Here is a 16,085-nt window from a genome sequence, read left to right as displayed (position 1 = left end):
TTTTTTTTTATCAAAATGCACCTAAGAGATCAACCAACCATAGAGGCTATATACTCCTAATCTCATTGGGAAGTATAGTTGCACTTTGTAATTACACATTCAACTCGAAAGTTGTGCAAAACATCATTTGGATGTGCAAAGATTCAATATCTTGTATTTGCAATCGGGACTGAGTTTTGTAGTGGGATGGATGGACTACTTATGGGTTATTTCTTTAGTAGATCAGTGAGGAACAGAGGTCTTATCCATTTTTAAAAGTAGTTATTGGTTTTTGAATGTGGTAGTGGGAATAGAAACCTAGAGTGCTAGTTAAGACTCAGGTAATGCTACCGTCGTGACCTCAACCCCATTCCTACTTAGGGCTTGTTTGATGAATTAGCGCAAAATAACGAGTTTCTCCGCTTTTCACGGTCTTTCATAAATTATCACTTTTTTGTTTGGGTTGAAAGTAGGGGTGGAAAATGGGCCAGGTTGACCCGTGGACTCAATTGGAAGATTTGAGTCGACCTAGATAATGGAAGATCTGGGTCCACTTAACCTTATATATTAGTAAAAAATATGTGTAAGTAACAATATAGTATAACATACATAAATATTTAATTCATTTATTATTATTCATAGGGCCAGACTTGACCCGAACCGACCCGACCCAGTCGTTTGTGTCAGGGTTTAATTGACTTGGACCCGATCAATTCCCAACAAAAGCTACAGAAAATTATTGACCATCCTGGCGGTGGTTTGCAGCTTTTATGAAAGACTGGGAAACCTTATTTTAGTCTCCTATCCATTTTTCTAAAATGCAAAGCGGAAATGTGGTCATTTTATTTCTATTTAATTAGCTTGGGAAAGGAAAAGGTATGATATACATAAAAGAATATAGCTTGGGTTTAGAGTAGTTAAATCCAAATGATGCTTTGCTGGTCTAATAAAAACAAAGAATTGGTAATAAAAATGGTCGAAATCAATATTTGACATGTTTTGATTTATTTAATCAATTAAATAAGATTATATATATTTTCACATATTCCATATTTAAACTATGAGTTTATTTTCCCTTTAACTTTCGGCCCACCTGATCCAACTGCCAGTCGAGCAAGTTTTAACTAGGCTAGTCCGAACCTTATAAAAGAAGTTCATCAAGTTGATTCAATTTTATGTCAAAGCTTTCGTTCTAAGAGAGAACGAAAACTCAAAATATTATGGAAATAATAGATCGCATTGGGTGAGGTGAGAGAGCCTCAAAAATTTGGAAAAAGGATTAATAGAAGGAAAAAGTTTTTATAAGGGTGAGGCCCTAAAAAGCCACACCTCAAAAATTCCCAAGAAGAGGTTATTTCGATGCTTAAAAATCCTCAAATTAATGATTTCGACCTCAAGGGTATAAACATGATAAAAAATAGATTTTGAAGTGTTGGAAATAGTACATCTTGTAGCGCATTTTGTAGATCGTCAATTTTCAAGATTATCAAGTGTTCAATGATAATAGATCCAATCGATTTACATTATTTTTGAAGTTTTAAATTTTATAATTAGACATAAAGATAAATTTTCAAGCCGTCATAATGATTTTCAGTACTAAAATAACATCTGTCCATACCATGTCAAGGTGTGCCTTACTTTGATCGTTTAGAGCCTCATGCTTATACAAACTACATCTTTAATAGAATAACACTATGCCTACGTACCAAATCTGATTGGGATCAATCTAGATCGACAATTTCTGATCCGGAGGCAACATTAAAACCCTGCTAAATTCAAAATCTAAATCCTCTTCCCTGCCAAATTCAAAATCTAAACCCTCTTTGGCTCCAAAGGCTCATGCGTTGATGGTGGATAACAGCTCAAGTTAAAAAAACAGTATACAGAGAGAGAGAGAGAGAGAGAGAGAGAGAGAGAGAGAGAGAGCAAGAGAGAGAGAGGGACGTTAGTGTTGTTTTGAAATTCAAAATTTGATCCTCCTAGCATAAAGCAAAACACGCTGTGAGCCGAGCCCACACCCAAGCAACCAATGAACCTAAGACAAAACAAGGCCCCTCAATGGCTCTCCCTCTCTCTCTCTCTCTCTCTCTAGCCGTTATAGGAAAGATACAAGCCCCTACTTTCCCCTCCTATTTAAACCTCCTGACCTCCTTCTCATCTCTCCAATACTCACCTGCAACTCTCTCTCTCTCCAATGGCTTTCTCCAAGCATAGAAGCTCCCTCCCATGCCTCAACCTCCTCCTCACCTCCCTAAATCTCTCTCTCATCCTCGCCGCCTCCGCCTCCATCTCCACCCTCCTCCTCCTACGCCGGCCCCCCTCCCCTGTAGGCTGGGCCTTCTTCGCCGCCTCCGCCTCCTCCCTTGTCTCCGCCTTTCTCGGCTTCTACTCCCAACTAAACCAATGCCTCTTTCTCACTCACACCACCCTCCTCCTCTTCTCTCTCCTCCAACAAGGGTCCTCAATTTTCATGCTCATTCTTAGAAAAAACACATGCATAAGGCTCCTTGAATCTCCAAGAACTCAAAGAGAAGTCAAAATCTTGATCAAGGCGCAAGTGGGTTTTGCCCTATCTGTGTTTTTGCTCCAAATTGTGGTGTTGGGACTCATGTGTGCCATAGAGAGCTGCATTGTGAAGGAGTTCATGGGGCTTGAGACCAAGAGAGAGGAAATGGGGAGAAAAAGGGGGAGGAAAGTGGCACATGTGAGAGCTGAGGCCATGGTTCAAGAGGCTCACATGGAGGAGGTTAGAGTGCGAGAGTTTGAGGAGAAGAATGAGAATAAGTATGGCCAATGGGTGAAGCCTGATTTTGAAGCTTGAGCTTGGGAAATATTGTCACTTTAATGTACCTCCATTTATTTTAAGTATAGAACTTCTATGCAGTAGGAGAAGTATAGAATACTTGTTTAGCTACTATTGTTTTTTATTTTTATATGATTTGTCCCTTTGTACACTAAGATTTGTGAATTGATTTTTTGCACCTATAGGAGCATATTGTGCATTTGCTCATTCAGGTAAAAACCAAAGTAAGGAGTATTTTTGTGGACCCTTAAATAGCCACTACAACAAAAATAATAATAATTCAAATTGCATGGTCTATGTACCTAAAGAAAATGGCCTCCACAAGGGACCCTCCAATTTTTAGGTGAGTGAGATCTAAGTGCATAAGAATTCAAAATCTAACTTTTCTTTGGGAAAATACTATGGTGGTTCTTGGATGGATCCCAAATATTGCATCGAAAAAATTCGCCCAAGTAGCTCTTTTGCCCACAAGGATTAGTAAATAGTAGGCTCCCATGGGATCATACTATATAAGGCAGATTTTTAATTTTTTTTAAAAAAATGTTCAAGAAGTACAACCATGAACATGTTCTCCATGCCTTCTTCTATGCGGTTGTTGGGTGTGTGTGGGGGAGAGAGAGAGACTCCCAGTCCTTAATTTTCTTCTTTGCCCAAAGAAGAGATATCTTCATAGTTAATTATTTGGATGCTTGCCATCAAGAATAATCTTTATAAGGACTCAAGGATATTCCAAGTTCAAACAGAGGAAAATACGGAGAATGCTAAGGACTTGTACTTCCATTAGTTTGGAGAATAATGTTTAGAGACAATGGTTGCCATTTTCACCGACCATCTGTTACTCCATAATTTGTTTTGTCACCCTTTGAATATTAATAGGCAAATATTTTTTTGTGACTTCTAACACATAATTTATATGTATCAATAAATGGATGGTAAAATAATGTCACAATCCATAGGTAATTGTGTTTTGACCTCTTAATGTTAAATGGTACGTTTTTAACCCTTTAAATGATTCTGTAAGGGGTTTTGACCGTTTAATACCATCACCCATAACAATTCATTACTAAATATCAGTGATTTAAAAAATCACAGGTAGTAATTGACTGGAACCAATCCGGTTCTAGGAAGGCATCGGTACCAGTAATATTCCCCTAATTTTCCCCTTCGCCCCCTCTTCCCCCACCCCAACCAAAAGAAAACCCCCAACCTTTCTATATATTTCGTTTTTTGTTCTTTTGCTCTTTTAATGTTTTCATTAGATACCTTAATAAATCATAAGCCACAAACCTCACTTCAGGTTTTTTTTTTTTTCTCAAATATTTTCTAAGCCACCCAACCAACGAATTTAGATCAATGATCCGGCAATTTGAGGGGATCAATGAGTGAAAGATGCACCCACTAATCCCTTTTTAGAAGGGATTGTATACAATGAGATCATTTACCTTTGATACAAAATCACAATTAGTTACATCCATCCGATGTCAAATATGATAGCTTGGGCAAAGCTCGAGAAAATTTCTTTTAAAGTTTGAGCTTAATCAATGGAATAGATACAATCATCCAATTGCATATCCAATGGTCAAAATCAATTGTGACCACCATGTACCAAAGATAAATGATCTCATTGCATACATGTCCTTTTTTAAAAAACACTTATTAATATGAAATACAGTGACTGAAACGTAACGCCTACGGAGGGATGGAATAGCATGACAAGGTTTCATCCCATATGTAAATAAAAACGCATTTTGAAATCGAAATTGGTTTCAAATAGTTGTACGTTAGTTGGCTGAGATAAATTTGGTTTCAAATAGGTCAAAAGCCTTGTATCCACAAATATGCAAATTCAATATACGATCTGGTTTGATTCATCATTTTGGCAAAAATAGAATGTTATCATACATGAATATGACAGACATGAGAGAGAGAGAGACAGAGAGAAAGAGAGACTTATCTTATGACATACATGAAAGAGATAAATAATCTAATGGCAGACATGAGAGAGAAGAGAGAGAATAACTCATTTAGTCCACAAATTCCTTTGGAATGGCTAGCTCCTTTCCGAGAGAGAGAGAGAGATTTGGTTTACACATTCCTTTCGAATTGTCGAACTCCTTTCTGACCCTGGAATCTTGCATCAAATCTCAGAAGCAAAGAGTTGGTCACAACCAATATGGAGCTCAATGCCATCAGTCCTCCTGCCAAATAAAGTCAAAAAGTTCAAAATATCATGGATCCTGATGAATTTCAACCAAGCTTAAGTTGAGGGCCAATTTGAAGGTAACAGTACATTTTAAGGCTGCCTATAATTACAAGCACTGAATTTTCCAACCTATTTTCCAGCTTTGGGGCAATTTCGATCTACTTGGTGGACCTAGAACAAAAGGAGCAAAAACATGATGCATATGCTCGAATTTTCTCATTATGTTTTGTTTCTCTATAGATCTTCTCCTTTCATGCTAATCCATGGCGTTATATTGTCTCCTTAATTATTTCGCATTGAGATAAGTGCAAGCAAAATGCAAATAATATTAGTGAAGAACTGCAGATTTTGCTTGAAGGTTTCTTTTGCCTCTATAATCTCAATAAATCCAAAAATCAGTTCATAACCACATAGCCTTCAGAAAAGTTATCAAAATGAGGCCAGAAATACCTTCATATTGCATGCAGGTGCTCCAATTTCAAAATCCTCGAGCACCCATTTGATTTATGGAGGCATTCCAGGCTATTTCTGTTATTTCTAGTCCTAAAATTGACTTCTTTATAGTTTTGGTGTCTTAGTTTTATAAAAAGCAAAAAATTGTTCAAAACTTGCACGCCGGTTCCCCTTATCATACAGGCAAGCAGCAAGATACTGACTACTTTTTTATCCGTAATTGTATGAATAGTTTCAAATTCGACTAACCTGAGAGAGAGGGTGTCATAGCCAAATCAAAATGTGGGAGTAGCACCCCAGCTGCAACAGGAATGGCAACAATATTGTATAGCACAGCCCATGCCAGGTTTTGACGAACTTTTCCAATTGTTGCTCTCGCAAGGTCCAATGCATCTACCACCTTTGTAGCGACATATTATTCAAAATTTATGGCAAAAGATACAAATTGCTCAGTTCATGATAAACGAAAGTAAATGACACATCTACAATATCATGGAAAAGGAAGCTAACTTTTTGTGATCTAGTTTCATGGATTTCATTAGCGTAGAGAGGCTGATAGTCCTAAATCTGAAGGCACCAGAGAAAATTTAAAGACATACCCACCCAAGGAAAAAATGCACTAAGAATTTAATTCATAGAAAACGATCTTCCAAGGCATAAAAGAGTTCACAAAGGTGCAAATGCTTTACCTGTGAGAGCCTGTTACCGAGGAGAATGACAGATGCTGCATCAGATGCAGCATTGTCTTTATCTTGAATTCGCATTGCAAGACCAACGTCAGCAGTGGCCAAAGAAGGTGCATCATTTATGCCATCACCAACCTATTAGTCAATGAAGCACGGGACAGGATATACCCCAGATTAAATATCTTACTCCATTTTCTTGACAAAAATTAATTGAAGTTTCATTGGCCCAACAATCCAGTTGTCATAACGAGAAGCACATGCACATGAGATTCAACCAAAGAATGTGGGCATTGAGATCTAAGAATATCTTTTCTTTACCATCGCAACACATTGGCCCTGAGTTTGCAGAGTTGATATAGCACATGCCTTCTCCGATGGAGTCAAGCAAGCATTTACATTCTCACTATCTATTCCAACTATCTTTGCTACGCTTGCAACTGCCTCTTCCCTGTCACCAGATAACAGGATCGTCCTGATTCCCATTTGCTGGAGCCTTCCATAACCAGAGCAATCAGTAAGCAGACTGAACATAAGCAAGCATGCATTCATGCACATATACACATACATGGATGAATAGGTTTGAAAATTTAATTCAACTCAGGCACAAAGATAGCAGAACTGGACAAGATCAAAGACAGATCAAGTTAAAGGATTTGCATGTTGGAGAATTCAATTTAAACAAAAACAAGAAAGTTAGAATTTTTCCATCATTAAAAATCCATATTTGAATAAGAAAGTTTCATTATAGGCAAATACATTTTATTTAATGCAAGGAAATACTGTTAGGAGAAAATAAAATTACCTTCCAACCATAGATTTGGCATCACGCCGCAAGGTATCTGACACGGCAACTGCACCTATGATGCCTTCCCCCTGTAGCCCAACATATACAACAGTACTGGGGTTGTAACATGTGGAAGACCCATTTGGTGACAACTCTCTTATACCATTTTCAAGCTCGCTTAAATCAGATTGTCTGGTTATTTTCTGGAAACTTTCATGAACCCATTTCCTTGTTCCAACTGCAACCAACTTTCCCTCTACCTCTGCTAAGGCTCCAAACCCAGGTTCAGTAAGCTGCCCTCTAGTGAGAGGGATTTCCAGATTTAGGAATTCAGCATTTTTTACGATAGCTTTGGCAATTGGATGTGAAGCTGTTTTCTCCACTGCAGCAGCTAAACGAATGATCTCTTCTTCTTTGTATTTCAAGGAAGCAACTGAAGTAACAACTGGCCTTCCTTCTGTAAGGGTTCCTGTCTGAGAACCAGGAAGAAAAAGAAGGGAGGGAATTATGGAATGAGTTTACATTATAAATTAAAAAGAAAGTACACTTCGAGTAACTGCATAGATCTTGCAGGTGGCCTTGAAATTGAATAGGGGAGAACTGGGACTGTGGTCTATTTTTTAAATGACCATTATATCCCAGTGGCAAACCAGGGTGAAATTGTCATTTCAAGAAATTGAGATGTCCAAGCACTGTCTTGATATTTCAAGTTGCCAGACAATGTGCATGATCTATGCAGATTTTCTAAGTACTGTCCTGATATTTTCCCTAAATCATTCTTTGTTCACCAAAATATTTGCATAGACAAACAGAAAGCTACAAAAGATTGAGAAATACTTTGTCTAGAGCAACAACATCGACACCAGCCAACCTTTCTAACACATCACCTCCTCTGATGAGAAGTCCTTGCTTTGCACCTTTCCATGTCAATGCCATCAAAAGAGAAGTTAGAACTTCCTAGAAAAATGGCAATGTAGAATCCAAATGTACGATTTTTTTTGCTCAATTAATTTGTTGTTCATAAGTTTCTCTTTTGCCTATATCATCATTACTTAATGCCATCATCATCATCATCATTCATTAGTTAATATGAAAAAATGATGACCAAACACAAAAGGCTTATGGATGGATAGAAAAGCATGATCTAAAGAAATGGATTAAGAAAACATGGTGGATTTGAATAAGTACAATGCCAATCAGCACAAACCATCATGGAGAAACATCCAAAAGAATCAAAAGGAAAAACATCCAATAATATTTCAAGCCATTAAAAGACCTGGGAAACAGTTTACTGTGAAGGATCATGCAACATACGTGAAATACTCATCTTTCAATTAGTGAGAAAGGAACAAATGGAATAAGTAAAATAGGTAAAAGTACAAATCTTACCAAGGGAGGTGCCTACAAGTATGGCTGTGGGTGTAGCAAGGCCAAGAGCACAAGGGCAAGAAACAACCTGAAAAAATGAAGCTTACATTTATTATATAATTCTTACCCAAATATTATATAATTCCTATCCATCACCAGCAACTCGATACAACGGGAACACATTGTAATGTCATTTGAATCAGAAATCAAATAAGAACTTGGAACATGTAGTCAAAAAATTGTCTTTCATTTGCTTTTTATTGCTCAACAAAGATGGTAGAGCTGATAAAGTTATTAAGTCACCAGGAAAAAGGAATTGGAATGCCAATACCCAGCAAATTCAAAATGCATTATTTTTTCACTTTCACAGTTGTCCAATATAAGTAGTTGTTCTTAAACCATTAATTGCTAGATTTGTTACAGGAATAAATCCATAAGCACTTCATTCATATAAGAATATTTTGTCACTTCCAACAGGCTATACTTCAGTTTGTATACAACTTTCTCAAAAAAAAAAAAAAAAAAAAAAAAAAAAAAAAAAAAAAAAAAAAAAAAAAAGAAACCAGGCTATACTTCAGTTTATATACAACTTTCTCCAAAAATAAGCTTTTAAGGAAATTTTTCTTTTTTTTCTTTTCTTTTCTTCTCATGACAGGCTTCTGAAGCAAGTTGAATTACGAACCAAGCAAATCTGAAAGCTAAACTGCAAGTTGAATCAAAAGCAGCACAGCTCTGTTTAGCACAAATCACCATAGCAAATGCAATTATCACTCCAGCTTATTTCTTGAGCAATACTCACAAGTACATCCACAGAAAGCTTTAAGCTCAAAAGCAGTGAGCTTCCCTCAGACCCTGCTATATGATTAAGCAACACATCTGGAAAGATATGTGTCCCAATGTAATACCTGAAAGTATGGAGTTTACATCAATGAGAACAGAAAATAATTCTTTCATTGCATGGGGATAATAGGAAAATTAGATCGCAACCATGTTTCATAAGCCAGTGTTTACAAATCGCGGGTGGAATTGGGACTTGCCCAAGTCGGCTAGGTGCAGGAGCCAGGTGATTCCGGGACAAAAATACCGAGGAATCATCCAAATCTCCCCACATTTTGATACTGCAAAGTGTTTTCTTGCTAAAAATTTCCCAGTCTGACTCAGACTTACCTGAGTGGGACTGGGAGACTTGAACTCAGGCCCTGGAAAGTTGGAAACTGAGTCCAACTTTTTAAATACTGGTACAAGCTAATAAAATTTTAGTGTGAATTCAATTGGAAACTGCAATAATTGTCCATATAGCTAGTTTATTTCTATACTATTGGAACTTTTGGAAGGCGTGATGAACATACCAAGAACAAAAAGTCATTGCAGATAATGCCATGACACTATACACAAAATATCCAGCAATTGAATCAGCCAGCCTTTGAATAGGAGCTTCACGACCTTGAGCATCTTCAACCTGTCAGATATAAAAGGATATATCAAAAAACAGGGAAGGAAAGAAAACTAACCTTGAATTGTCATTACAAATTGCTAAAGCTTATTTGTCTTCCAACTAACTCATTCTTTCATCCAATGTTCCAAGACGCACCTCAAACCAGGTACTCGGCCCTAGCCCGAGGCGAGTTACTTGGGCGAGTTAGAGTAACGTGCCCAAGTTGTTCCACATTAAAAAAAAAGGGGAGAAAAGAAATGGGAAAAACAAAAAAGAGAAGGAAAAGGGCATGTAGCCAAAGGGAAGGACATTCATGGCCACGTCTCACCCTCTCTTCCCCAATTAGCAAGTCCTTCTCTCACACACATGTCTCTCTCTCTCTCACACACTCTCTCTCTCTCTCTCTCTCCCACCCAACCACTCACTGCCTTTCTCTCTCTACCCACTCAACCACCGCCCCCCCTCTCTCTCAACTAACAAATCTCTCTTCCTGATCTTTCTCCACCACCGCATCTCTCTGTTTCCTAATCTCTCTGCACCACTGCATCTCTCTCCTGATCTTTTCCTCTATTCGGATCTCTCTTTCCACTGCATCTCTTTCCCTCCACCACTCGTGTGTGTGTGTGTGCGTGCGTGCGTGCATACATGTGTGTTGTGCCAACTGCCTCACCCACCACCCACTGCATCTCTCTATGTCTGTGTTTCCATTTCTCTTTACAAGAGAGAAATGAGAAACAACGGGTGGATGTCGACCCCGTTTAAGAGAGGGATGATCACAAGGGCAGATTTTTCTGCCTCCTTTTTGAGAGAGAGTAGGGAGAGGGAAGAAGGGAGGAGGAAAGAGAGAGAGAGAGAGAGAGAGAGAGGGAGGGACAGCGAGAAAAGAGGAGAGCGAGCAAGGGCCCTGCCTGGTAGAGAATTGAAAGGGCGGTGGTGCTCCCCTTTTTAGAGAGAGATGGATATGAAATAAGGGGGCTGATGCCGCCCTTTTATTAATTAGAGGAGTTGTACCAAGGCACTGGGTACAACTCGCCTCAGTACCACCCCGAGCTGAGTAACCCAGCTGAGTTGGCACACTGCTTTCATATCTACCAATGGACTTCATAACAGTATTTACAAGGCACAAAGCCTGAAGATTGAAATGCAGCAGAGCAGAATAAAGCAACAATGGTCAAGAAAAGCACCACGAAGATGGGAGCACATCAGTACTTAAAAACTTCCATACGACATTCTTTTAATAGGGTTCATCACATCGAGAACAGGACATGATTCGCCTGTTCTTTACTCTCTGTTTGAAAATTGTGATTTACTGATTATTTGAATCAGACCAAAGTCCTACCAAATATTTCCTGTAAACAAAATTTCACCACTGCATGCTTCATGGTCTAGTGTTGTCCTGAAATTACATAATCAATGTAAACTTATGACTGAAAAAATGTCTAGAATTTTGTTGTTCAACATGAACACACCATGACTCTCTCTTGAGTCAAATGACAAAGACCTATTTCAAACTCACCCAGCCTACACATCAATATACATCACACTAAAACAAAACAAAAGGATAATTACTAAAAGAAAACAACACAAACCAAAAGCCTGTTACAACAAACACAAAGGCTCAGTACTTATATTTGGAAAGTTAAATACAAAGGCTCATAACAGCAATCTGAATAAACATTTGTGATTATTCATGTTGTTCAGTGGTGGACGTTGCAAGCTGAAGCAGCAGCTCTTAGCGAACACGGTAGCTGCTAGATAATTTTCTTTCTTACAATGAATATCAAAAACTTCAAATATTCATAGGAACTATAAAATAAGGTAAAATATTAACTAAACAGACTTGACAGGGATATATGTCTTTACCAGCACTTACACGATTATCAGCAAGCAGTACATGATACCAATGCTCAGGTTCCTACTATGGCATTAATAGAGAAGTTCAATCAAAGCTATAATGAAAAGCGAAAACTGGATCCAATTATTTTATAGATAAAAAGGCCAAAAGGGCATCAGACAAAAGGAATTACGACATATCTAGAAACCAAGAAGACCCTAAACATCTAGGAGGTACGCTACTGGGCATATATACTAATAAAGTAAAGTAACTAAACTACATAAAAGGCACATAACTGACCATGTGAATAATCTTGGCAATTGTAGACATGGATCCAGCAGTGGAGGCTTCTATTTTCAATGGACCATCCTGAAAAAGTTAAAAGCAAATAGGAAAGATGGGAATTAGGTTCACCACTTTCCGATTTATATCTCACAAGACATCCTCAAAAGGCACAAGATACTTCATGTCTCTCTAAGCATAATATTAGAAAAAAATTCACATCCAAATCATACATAATATCTCATAAAGTTGTAAAACAACTTCCATAAAATCCTAATTGAAAAGTATGTAACAGGAGAACAACAAAGCAGTTAGGTTGATATCAGTGAACTTCACAAGAGAACTCCATTTCAGGATACTAAATAGCTACTTTTCATTTACTATTTTCGAAAGATTCTAACAATGCTACTTTTTCTGATGAACCAAAATAAAACCATATCTTTAATATAGAACAGAAGACGAAGGTGTATACACAACCAAGTAAAATATCTTAACAGTCAAATATTTCCATTCCAAGCTATTGGTTTTACAGAAATTTTGTTGTCTACCAGTCCCAGTATCAGACAAAAAAATTAAGACATTTGTGCGTCCAATAAGAATATCTTCAACTATACAAAAGACAGGATATCTAGAGAAAACCAGACATGGATCGCATTAGTTGATACATCTATGTCCTAGAGCACCAGTTAACATGGAAACAATCAGAACAGGAACATACCCAATTTATTGTTCCAGCTGAAACAGTAAGACCACTTTCTTTTAGTACAGGAAGGGACTCGCCTGTGAGCATAGATTCATCTACCAAACTTCGTCCTGCAAGAACTCTCCCCTGAACAGATTAATGAAAAGTAGTCAAATTCAACTCAATTATGGTAAAACTTGAAATGGAGCTTCCCAACAACTATCAGTGCAAAAGGATCTTGATATTTTTTAACTATCAAAAAACATTGAATCTTTTAACCGAGTCTTACAAAGTTCATATCATTTGATAATCCCATCATAAAGGTACATCTTGAACAAAAGGAGAACACCTTCTAAAAAAGAGAAGGCAATCTGCTCAGTTTTACCACTTCACCAGTATTCCAGAATGCAAGTCATCTATTTCCTGAACTTTCAAAATAATAACTTATTCCCTTTAACCAACAAGCACAGCTCCTAATGTTCGGGACAAATAGTAGGTTGGTATCACATGGGCAAACGACATATATTCCATTGAAATCTAAGTTATCAGAAAATTATGTATATCATACCCTAAAAACTAATAAACACTGTTGCATTAAAGTTTACTGTAATATAACATCATAATTTAGAACTTAGAATCAATGTGATGATGAAACTAAAGATCTCGGACATGGTAGTGGACTAACTACTGAGAAGACAAAATTTCACATGTCTGTATTTCATACCCTGCACACTAGAACATTCTCATTCTAATAGTATGGAACTGAAAAGGAAAAATATACTATGACTTTTAGAAAGTGCAGTAATAAAAACTACAGGAAAAGACACTCTATGTTGAAATAACTCACATCTATTGGGATAGTCTCTCCAGGCAACACCAAAACCGAATCCCCGACTCGAATATCATCTGTCGGGACTTCAAGGCAGATAGAATCAGCACTAAGCACCTTATCAGCAGAAAGATCCCCTTCTGAAGAAGAAACCACTAGACGCGATTGAGAAGATACCAGAGACTGCATAAAATTCCATGGAGTTAGCTCCCTGCTACTAAAAATCAACTATTCAATTCAATTAACTTCATTTTGCGAACTGCTAGAATAAATTCAGGTTCATAAAACTTTCACATAAATAGCTAGCAAAATCATTGAAATGGAGACACATATCGCACAGAAGATTGCAAAACCGAGCAAGAAATGAGTCTGTATTCCAAAGAAGTTGACAAATGACATTGGGGTGAATAAGAAATGTCACTTCTTAGGAATAGCAAAGCATACCAAAAGTTCATTCATATCACTAGAAGCTTCAAGCCTTGCTTTTTCTTCTAAAGATCGTCCAAGAAGTACAAATCCAAGAAGCATGACCTGGATACTACAAAAATAAGAAATCGGGTAAGAAACACTACTGTTAATTTTAGTATTGGTAGAAACTTTAGATGTGGTAGAAAACATTAAGACACCAAATTTAAGACTAAGACTTCGATTAATTCGAACACATGAGTTTCAGCAAGATATCTCTATTGCAACGATCCATGCCCTTTAGTGCTAAGACACTTCTATAATGCCAAAAAATTATTGGAGGTAATCTACCAAGGGTCATGATTAGACCCGTAAAAAGCAGCTAGAGTGAGACTTGGTAAATCACCGGTTCATCAAAGAACGATGCGTCCCATTGAAGCCCAGGGTTCAACAGAGACACCTAAGGCAAATAACATAAGTATCATCAAATCTGTGTGACGAAGTAACAAATCATATGGAATATTAATACTCATGAAGTCATCATTTAACTGTCAAAATTCACTCACTGCACTTATAATGAATGCAGCAAGGGATCCGAATCCCACGAGAGAATTCATATTAGGGGATCGCTTTGCAAATGCTCCAAGGCCATCTAAAAGCAATTCTGCAATAAAAAGACAGAAGATTCAACATGTATAAGAGTCCAAAGGATAGAAAACTAAAAATAAAAACATCAAAATAGCACTAAAATTCATTTTGAAGTGCTGAATAACTGAGAACCCCTTAACTATTTTAGTACCAAAGATGAATTCAGTGGTCAGCGAAAAAAATCATAAAAGGGAAAAACTAAGAACAAAATGATATGTCATAGAACTAAGTCTTAATTACCTCTACCAGGGCCAAATAGAGCGATCGATGCCATCCCACATTTGACAAATGAATTCTCTAAAAGTTCCCAAAACCACCCTATATCACAGTGCAATTAAAATGCTACACAGTAAGATAGTCTTCCCAAAATGAAGCGCATTAAAATAAGCTAAAAATAAATTACATATGATAAAAAAAAAAAAAACTATTATTTCTCCAAAAATAGCCATTATTTCAGAGAATTCAGCCAAATATAGATTTTACAAGAGGCTTAAGCCGAAATGGGGATATGAGAAAGTGAAATCAATAACCATTCAATTTCTGCTCCTTATTTTGGGCTTCTTTTATTTCTTTCAATTAACCTCAAACTAACTTCTCATCAAATTGTGGCCAAATTTTGCTTGATATTTGTCTGAAATTTGCTTAAATTCTGAATCTAAGGCAAATTATGGCAAGTTATAAAGAAGATTTCCAAAAATTCTTAAAATCTAATTTAGCAGATCAAAGTCGGCCGGTCCTGCATTGGACTCGATGCGAATTATCAAGCCTCTCTCTGTGTACCACGAGCAATGTGGATCCCAACTGAGTGCAACGAATGAGCTCCATGTGTTCCACAGCAAAGCGCCACCAAAGCCCAAGCAAAAGCCACCTTTACCCTACTCTTAACAAGAGAAGCCTCCTTCTTCTCCACCACATCTCTCCATTTCCTCACGTTTTGCCCTAACCCCAAATTCAAATCCCTCCTTTTAGAAGGAAACCCACACTCACTTAACCTCAAACCCAGTTCCTCTGCCAACATTTCCAGGGTTTCCCCCAACTCTGGGGTTTCTCTTCTCTCTCCTCTCCTTAACCTCACGGCCACTGTCTCTGTTACCAAATTCACTGCAACCGATTCCACCCTCTCGTCGGAAAGCAAAATTGTTTTGACCCTCGACACACAGGCACCACACATCATGCCCTGAACTTCAAGGAGCTGAGGCTTCAATTCTAGGGTTTTGGTCTCCAGAGAATTTACAGGATAAGTTCTCAGGGCTTTCCTGTGAAATTTGGGGATTTTCAGGTGAAAACTCTTATGGAAGAGGAAAGGGAAAGAGAAGAGATGAGGAGAATGAATTCCGGTATTGTGAGAAATTAGGGGTTTTCCGAGGGGGATTGGAAAAGAAGGGGGGAACAAGTGGTTACAGACAAGGAGCGGTGCAGCCATGGCGGGAGCTCAGTTTTCACTGAAACTGAGAAAATAGCATTTGAATAATATCCATAAAATGTTTAAAAAGGGAGATTAAAATGGTCTTTAAGTACTAGTGAAATTTTTATTTTATTTTTAGATGAATGAAAATTTAAGGTCGAGGATTGGTGTACGGTAAAGTTACAAATTTGCCCCTGTGTCATTGGAAATTACGATAATGGTGCTAAAACTTAAAATGCTGAAGGGTTTGTGCGGAGAATAGAATTCCCAAAGGACTGTGTGCTCCTTA

General features: G+C 37.6%; 2 protein-coding genes across 4 annotated transcripts; one reads left to right on the top strand and one right to left on the bottom strand.

Moving 5' to 3' along the window:
- The first annotated feature begins 2,084 nt into the window (after positions 1–2,084).
- LOC18439461 (Putative membrane lipoprotein) lies at positions 2,085–2,964 on the top strand. Its single transcript, XM_006849625.4, has one exon. The coding sequence runs from the start codon at positions 2,174–2,176 to the stop codon at positions 2,798–2,800; it is 627 nt and encodes a 208-aa protein (XP_006849688.2). The 5' UTR covers positions 2,085–2,173; the 3' UTR covers positions 2,801–2,964.
- A 1,657-nt stretch (positions 2,965–4,621) lies between these two features.
- Positions 4,622–15,878, bottom strand: LOC18439462 (copper-transporting ATPase PAA2, chloroplastic). 3 transcript variants are annotated; one of them, XM_088864227.1, is made up of 17 exons: positions 15,172–15,878; positions 14,632–14,709; positions 14,310–14,407; positions 14,150–14,203; positions 13,783–13,876; positions 13,357–13,521; positions 12,546–12,656; positions 11,846–11,914; positions 9,626–9,735; positions 9,076–9,181; positions 8,298–8,364; positions 7,746–7,825; positions 6,927–7,381; positions 6,443–6,617; positions 6,128–6,259; positions 5,688–5,838; positions 4,622–4,980 (listed from the first exon to the last, which is right to left on the bottom strand). In XM_088864227.1, exons 4-17 carry the CDS (start codon positions 14,155–14,157, stop codon positions 4,868–4,870), a joined length of 1,836 nt encoding a protein of 611 aa, XP_088720353.1. In that variant the 5' UTR covers positions 14,158–14,203; positions 14,310–14,407; positions 14,632–14,709; positions 15,172–15,878; the 3' UTR covers positions 4,622–4,867. The 3 variants fall into 3 exon arrangements, 2 of the variants coding, with proteins under 2 accessions (XP_088720353.1, XP_006849689.2); XM_006849626.4 differs by having other exon boundaries at positions 13,783–13,869; XR_016053732.1 differs by lacking the exons at positions 4,622–4,980; positions 5,688–5,838; positions 6,128–6,259; ... (1 more) ...; positions 6,927–7,381; positions 7,746–7,825 and having other exon boundaries at positions 8,301–8,364; positions 8,959–9,181; positions 13,783–13,869.
- Positions 15,879–16,085: the final 207 nt, after the last annotated feature.

This window comes from Amborella trichopoda, chromosome 4 (genome assembly GCF_054954075.1).
Source record: "Amborella trichopoda isolate Santa Cruz 75 chromosome 4, AtrichopodaSantaCruz75HAP2 v2.0, whole genome shotgun sequence".
Lineage (NCBI taxonomy): Eukaryota > Viridiplantae > Streptophyta > Magnoliopsida > Amborellales > Amborellaceae > Amborella > Amborella trichopoda.
Note: the sequence above shows the minus strand (reverse complement) of the source record. Positions and strands in the feature narration are given on the sequence as shown.

Bases quoted from the DNA above. Each gene is read 5' to 3' on its own strand.
- LOC18439461 (XM_006849625.4), top strand. From the start codon at position 2,174: ATGGCTTTCTCCAAGCATAGAAGCTCCCTCCCATGCCTCAACCTCCTC.
- LOC18439462 (XM_006849626.4), bottom strand. From the start codon at position 15,814: ATGGCTGCACCGCTCCTTGTCTGTAACCACTTGTTCCCCCCTTCTTTT. The intron at 11,915-12,545 runs GTATGTTCCTGT...TAACTTTTTCAG, and splicing joins CAGCTGGAACAATAAATTGG to GATGGTCCATTGAAAATAGA. The intron at 9,736-11,845 runs GTCAGTTATGTG...TATATCTGACAG, and splicing joins TTGCCAAGATTATTCACATG to GTTGAAGATGCTCAAGGTCG.